We start from the raw sequence: 7,617 nt of genomic DNA, 5'->3' as shown, positions 1-7,617 counted from the left end.
CCTTACTTTACTCATTACTTGAAAAACGTAATCAGTTACATGTTTACAAGTAACGCGTTACTGCCCATCTTTGCTCCCCATATAGGACGTGGCCTCGAGGCTGTAGCGATGCCACACCAGTCACAGCCATGCCCCTGTACAGGCTAACTAACATTTTATTTCCATTAACAATACAAACATCATAAAACGATACAGGAGTTTCACAAAATGAAACAAACTATAATAGCAATAAACTTGCTGTAACATAAGTATATTAGACTGTATTGTGCAGAATGACATGTGAATTGCAGAAAAGCCCAAATGTAATGTCCCCATATCAAAACTAAGGATCTCAGGAGGTTAAAGACTCTTCTGCCTCTGCTTCTTCCACCGCAGAAGTGAATCTTTCGAACCTTTGGCAGAAGATGATGCTGTGCTTTAGACATCTCGGGATTTAGACACTGGCAAAACACAGTTTTTCTTCAAGCACAAGAAAGGAGAATAACCAAAAAGTGAAAACTAACTGAATTATGCAAGGTAGACTGTTCAAAGAAAACAAACACACAGTATATGACAAATACTACCATTAATACTTCATCCTTTGGTAGATGCTTGATTTAAAATGCATTACAGTAGTTTTCTTGAAATGGTTTATCACATGGAAGAAAACAATACTGTAAATATTTTTTCTATAACATGGTACATTGTTTGATTTGTTCTAATGTTAATATTAATATCTAAAATTTGAATACTGTCATCAAAACATGCAAAAGTAAAAGATTTCGATTGCTCTGCATTCATTTTTTTCCTCAGATTAACACAACTAGATCTTAATAACAAGTAGCTTAAATCCAAGAAGGCCTCAGTATTTTATTGTTACCTGTCACAACATCATTCAGTCATGATTCAATTTAGGTTGTCATTAACAACCAGCGCTTTAATGTGGCTACACATCCATCATTCATACATAACTGCGTCCGCCTTCCCTATCACCCTTCATCTGCAAAAAAGACAGCTGGAGAACAACAAGCAAGATGCAGCCAATATATATTTCCATGGGAGACTGGGCAGGGTGTTCTGCGTAGCTGCTATGGCAACCAGTAGGTCAGGAGTTGCTATGACACCAGAACGTTATCAGACGGAGGTCAAAGGATGATTTATTGTTATGGTAAGGGACTCGGCCTGTTTAGGGAACTGTGCTCAAGGGCACATTCCCAAGAGGGATGAGGTACTGAAAGAAACCTCCACAAATGCAAATTTCATGGTGAGTGTAGTTATCTGCTAATAGCCAACATATCTTTATTTTCCTGGGGAAGGTAAGCTGAGAATAAATGTTAATTATCAGCAGTACCAATCATACAATTACACACTGGATTGGGAAAAATACCCTTTACACTACAACTGTAAGAAGCACTTAATGGCTGTTTATAAACAGAAACAACTCCCAACTATTCCAAAAACGTCGATAAATGCTGGGTTAAAACCAACATGTCAAACAAATAGCAACATGATTTTTGCAGTCCCCAAATTTCATTTTCATTTTCTGAAGATTTGCATGTTGCATCTTGCAGCGACTTTTAATAAACCTGTGCTTTTCCTGCTCTTACATGTCAAAATGTCGGCTGTGTAATCGTAATCTAGTAATGATCAAAATCATTTTACGATGCTGTTTAAATACCAGTACTCCCAGCGTTCGCTGAAGACTCTTTGCTGTAAAAAAAACAAAACAAAAAAACCACTGGAATTTAAATATTTTTTTCATGATCTAACATCGAGGTTCTGCAAGCTGTTTCCTGGGAATCACTGTAGTCATGTGTAACTAATGCTAATGCAGTGGTTTACTGGTGATACCATTACTACATTGTTCAGTCGTCCAAACTCTTCTTGCTCTTTTTAGTGTGAAATTGTAAAACTCAGAGTGAAGCTTGTTTTGACAACGATTTTTGTTTTGGGCAAATTGAAAATGAACATCCTTCTGCTTCCCGCTGGAGCCATTAGGAGGGCAGGCCTTATGAACTGACTCTGACTAGAGTCATTTGTCATCTGAGTGGCAGAGGTGGGACCATTAGCATGGTAGAGTGGGTCATTTCAAACTCATCTGAAAACTGTTTGCGTGCAATGAAACTTTTTCTCTGTTGAAAAGAGCAATGGCGTTCTTATTCTTAAAGCTTTCACAAGTGCTCCTGGCCTGCACACTTTTTGTGCAGCTGGTAAAAAATAAGGGACAGCATGACTATGATGTGAGGTCAATTTGAAATAATCCTTCTCTCTCTGTCTCTATGCAGACACTCAGCAAAGGTGGTAAAGGCAGCTTCTCAAGTCCTCAGCAGTATGTGGCAGTACAGAGACCTGCGCTCTCTCTACAAGAAGGTAGGTGTCATTGAAAATAAGTACAGGTGCTTTTGTGGTGTGTTCATGATTTACAGAAAAGTAAAGTATACTTTAGATAACCTTATATCCTGTTATCATAGAAGTACAGCAAGTACAGACAAAATAATGTATTTGTGGAGTTAGCTGATTTGACATTGTTCAAGCATACTGTTAATATTTATTTAAAATATTGCAGTGGATGCAATAGGATGCACAAAAAAAATGAAATGTGCAAATGTTCACAGTGTTAAGTGTAAGAAACCGTGCAGAGTGCAAGGATTTAAGTCTAGAAGAAATGTGTGTTATTATAGGTGTGCAGGTGTGTATGAGGGAGGAGGGGGACCAGGTGCAGAAAGAAAAAAGTTATTTAGGCAGAGGAGAAACATTTGCATCCATGGTGGGGTGGATCAGCCCTGATCTTTCCCATCTGCCTTGCGGTCCTGAAAGTGTGCAAATCCCGAAGCGATGACAGATTCCACCTAATTACCTTCTAAGCAGAATGATGCACTGGAGTCTGCCTTTGTCCTTGGTATTGGCAATGTTGTGGTGCCAAAGGAGGTGAAAAATGGTCTTGGACTTATTCTGTAGACATTTTTTTCCAGCAGGTTAAACTTCTTCTGTTGTTGCATGAATTAAATCTGAGAGCGTGACAGGGAGCTGATCTTTAGCTCTTCATAAATCCCTGGGTGGCGATGGTCCCAGGAAGCTGGGGGACAACTGTGGATTCATGCAGAATGATGGGGACAGTTGGGAAGTTCTTGAAATCTGCAACTATGTCCATGATGAGCACTGAGCTCTAAACCAGGTCATCTTCAAACTTCACGAGCTTTAGCATTCAGGAGCAGACTGGTGACCCTGCAGTTGTAAAGGTGCAGCTGTGTAGAGCAGAGGGTAGTGATGCATTACCTGCATCCCATTAATCATCTCCCAGCTAGCCAAACAAGGAAACTAGTTATTTTCAATTTAGTCAGTTACATGTGAGTTATGTGAAACAATTTTGTAGCATTACACTGAAGCAGGCATGCTTTAAATAAATACAAATGGACCCCAGAATTGGCACAGTGACAACTTATTCTGCTAATTTGTGCCTGACAACAATAAAGAGAATCATTATTATTATCATCATTAATCTTTATTATTTTTCTCATTAGTGCTGTAATATTTCAGTCACCTTCAACCCATCTGCTTTTAATCAAAATGGTAATATTTAGATTCCCACCCACACATTAATTCTGGTGCTCACATCACTAGTAGAGAGGAAAGAACGCCACCTTAGGAGGAACCTGTGATGATCTGTGTTTTCCCAGCTTCATGTGCTCTGTGGTGTCAGGCACACTCAGCAGGGACAGCTTGTTATGCAGTGGAGCAGGATGATGGTAATTAAAAACTGAGCTGAACTCCACGGACAGGACCCTGGCGTGGATCCACCGGGTGAAGGTGCTGAACAATGAAGTGTAGGGTCACATTGTATTTTAATGGGTTGGTAGTCATCATGTCCTGTGGTCTCTGTTTTTTTTTTTGTTTTGTTTGTTTGTTTGGTTTGTTTGTTTGTTTGTTTTTTTTTGGGGGGGGGGAAACAATTGTGCAGGCCTTGAAACAGGTTGACACATGGATTGTCTCTAGTAAGGTATAAAGACCTCTTTAAGTTGGATGGAGACATGGAGTCGGGCCCAGCTGCTTTGTGGGGGTTTGTCTCTTGAAGAGTCTGTTAACATCTCTCTCCAGGAAAAGATGTCTCTTTCTCTCCAGGAAAGAGACAACCATGTGTTAGGGGAGGAGAGGACTGCTGTGTGGTAGGCAGCTGTGGAGAGGCCCACGACCTGTTTTAGTGGGAAAGGTAGAGCTGGTGGGCTAGCGCTGATGGATGGTTTAGAGGGGAACGTGTCAGGCACGTCCCATCTTTCAGGTCTTCGGCTGGGTGCAAGCTGTTAGTGGAATGTGAGGCTTTAAGCTTGCAGCTTGTGATCTGTCTCAATTCTTTTCAGACAGAAGCAGAGTTTTGCCGATAATAGCCATTTAACTTCTTGCACAGCTGCACCATCTCAGCCCTCATCCTGAACACTTGTCTTGCAGACATAGAGTGTCGCTCTCCTGTTCTAAGCTTAGCCTGGTCCTATATCCAACCATATATTGCCAATGCTCCCCATAAGTGACCACTGTCAGTCAGCTGTTTGTTTAGGTAATAATTGCAAAAGATTTATTCGTAACAGGGAACAAATTTTAATAAACCCGAACTCTTGATCACTACAGTGAGGAGATCTAGTGGTGTGTGTTATGCTTTGGGAAATAGTCTTTTCCAGGATGGTAATACTTATACTTATCCAGGGAGTTTTGGGCCAACATGTTAATGAACATTCCCACGAACTGACACGCAAAAAGTCATTGTGGCTATTTACTTTTTTGTCGACACCGAGGACTGTTAATGTCCTAATGCTGTGAGTTATGTACGTCCAAATTGCTCATAGTTTTAAATTAAGAATGACGGGATCGTTATCCAAAAACCATATATTGAAATGTGTTTGTTTGTTTCTCTAATACACTCCCAGAGACTTAAGAAATCAATTCTACGTGACTTCATATTGTTTTGTTTTTCTCTTTGGTTTAATAATCAGTCTAAGTGGAGACTATATTAATTGTGTGCTGGTTGTATTCAGAAGCTTGACTCTGTCAGTGCACCAATGTGACTTACAGATAATGGACTTGCACATGGATAAGATTAAAGGTATTTTGTAGGTAATTGAGCAAAGTAGCTGTCCTTCTAAACAGACTCAAGGTTGTCAAATTTATTCAACAATGTTTGTCTTGGTCTTTGCATGTTTGTCTTTAGGAGTGTGACGCTGTAGGTGTCTCTTTATAAATGTAAAGATTTTACGTGTGCATGTATTTGTGTAGCCAAGTGCTGAAGTTGGTGGATCCCTTGGGAAATGTTTTTGCAGATGAAGTTGGCTCATGATTAGTCAGCTTTTTTGTGGGGTGTTCATATCTGCGTGCGTTAGTCTGTGTGAGTTCCCTTTCAGGTAGATACGTCCCAAAAAATGATAGGATTTTCAGCTGGACTCTGACACAACTGAGCAACAGCATTTATACAGAACAAAAGGATATTTTCTGTTAGACTCTAGTCTAGTGTGTTTTTGTTTGTGTTCTTTGAAGCTACACACTCACACACAAACACACACAACATCAATGTCATTTAGATCATCTTGCGCACTGAATGGTGTTAATGCCGTTAGTGCAGCAGTTAATTTGCAGCTCAAATGAAGAAAAAGGAAAATTTGATTATTGTTGTGTTTGTGTAACTCTTGAAGACACAGAGTTTTGTTTGCGACAAATGCGATTAAAACCCACTATCTCCTTCTCTAGCTTTTTTTGTTTGAAATGAAAAAGTCCAGCACACTCTTGAAACTTGATTAAAAGTAATAACAGATGTTCTGTTCCTTTCACTTGTCAGTAATGAGTGTTGTTGAGTGAATTTCTGCCACCAAGGTTATCTGCCATTGAGCACAATAAAGCTTTAGAGGCGTAATCAGCGAGTTTCAGTTCACTGTGAGAAATTTTAAGTTACTCATTCCACGGAGGTGTCCTTGGCTTTGAATGTGTCTTTTTCATCTTTTGCAAAAAGAAAAGAATGAAGCAGATGATGTATTTCAGCTGCTGAAGGCAAATGTATGTTTTCTTCCATTTCATAGGTAAATACTTACCTATGTTTATATGGTAAAGGCTTTTTGGGGGGTTGGCAGGGTTGTTAAAGTGCTGCACATCATTTGCATCAGTAGGAGTTAGATTTTATATAGTTCTGGGTTCAGTTTTTACGCATTAACCACATATATGTTTTACATATGAATATATATGATAAAAATTATTTTACCGGTGGATTAGAACCTGTTAAAAATCTCACCGAATGTGAAAGTCCTGAAATATGCAAACATACATGAATCAGAATCAGAATACTTTATTGATCCCTAGGGGAAATTATTTTTCATTACAGTGATCCATTATAAACAAACATTAACAAAGACAGACAATACACTAACTAAGAATAGCACAATATATACATGCAAATATATACATAAAAGTCACTTATTAATAAATAGCTGAAAAAGGAAGAGCATGTGCAAGAAGGGTGTAGCTGTAGCAGTAAACAGTGTGTTAGATGGAGGAGCTGTACAGGCAGGAATGATTTCCTGTGTCGTTCAGTGGTGCTTTTCGGTACTCTCAGTCTCTCACTGAACGTGCTCCTGTGACTGACCAGCATGTCATGGAGTGGGTGGGAGGTGTTATCCAACATTGTCTTTATCTTGGACAGCATCCGCCTCTCCGACACCACCTTAAGGGAGTCCAGCTCCATCCCCACAACATTACTGGCCTTACGGATCAGTTTATCGAGTCTGTTGGCATCTGCGACCCTCAGCCTGCTCCCCCAGCATGCAACAGCATAGAGGATCGCACTGGCCACAACAGAATCATAGAAAATCCAAAGCATTTTCTGGCAGATATTGAAGGACCTCAGTCGCCTCAAAAAATAGAGACGACTCTGGCCCTTGCTGTAAAGTGCTGTGGTGTTTGTAGCCCAGTCCAGTTTATTGTCAATGTGTACTCCAAGGTATTTATAGTCCTCCACAACGATAGATACATTGTAGGATACAGCATAAAAGGTAACAACAGAGTTTGAACAGTTCTAATGAACTTTAAAGCTGAAATTTTGTATGACTACCCTAATTCTTCAACACAGCATGAACTCTCTTAGGCAACTTTCTTGTAATTTCTTTAAATTGTCTTAAGAATAGTTCTCCAGACCTCCTGAAGGGCCTTCACATTCCCACGCTGCTTCAGTAATCTTGTGGTTCAGGCTCTTAGGATGATAATGTTCCACTGTGTGTGTGGTTTTGTTTTGTTTTCTGTTTTTTAAATCCTGCATGTTTTTCCTTCACTGGAACCGTTTGGAATCACTGTCATGCTGAAAAATGAAGCCACTGCTAATCAGATGCTTACCAGCTGGTATTGCATGGTAGATCAAAATCTGACCTTTTGTTTGTTTATAATTCCATCACTTTTGATAAGATCTCCAACACCGCTGTCTGAGATTCAGCCCCAAACCATGACAGGCCCTCCACCATGTGTTACAAACGGCCGTAGACACTCACTCTCTCCTTAATTCCTCCGTAGAAAATGATGACGATTTGAACCAACATTTCAAAAATCTGTTGCTATTGATTTTCAGTTCATGCTTGAATGATTCTTAGGTCAGTGTTAAGTGGTTCAGTAAATTTT

The 7,617-nt window shown here is 39.7% G+C and overlaps 1 protein-coding gene across 3 annotated transcripts in view; it reads left to right on the top strand.

Annotated features, from left to right (window-relative positions):
- Positions 1–7,617, top strand: part of ctnnd2a (catenin (cadherin-associated protein), delta 2a) — a 270,721-nt gene that overhangs the window by 247,998 nt on the left and 15,106 nt on the right. For all 3 annotated transcript variants that reach the window (XM_042214478.1, XM_042214497.1, XM_014339797.2), the window contains one exon: positions 2,265–2,349. In XM_042214478.1, the coding sequence (XP_042070412.1) occupies positions 2,265–2,349 (85 nt within the window). The remainder of the gene's footprint in view (positions 1–2,264; positions 2,350–7,617) is intronic.

Source organism: Haplochromis burtoni, unplaced genomic scaffold (assembly GCF_018398535.1).
Source record: "Haplochromis burtoni strain Fernald_Lab_line unplaced genomic scaffold, NCSU_Asbu1 Contig_1, whole genome shotgun sequence".
Lineage (NCBI taxonomy): Eukaryota > Metazoa > Chordata > Actinopteri > Cichliformes > Cichlidae > Haplochromis > Haplochromis burtoni.
The sequence above is the reverse complement of the archived record's forward strand: the minus strand, read 5'-3'. Positions and strand labels throughout refer to the sequence as shown.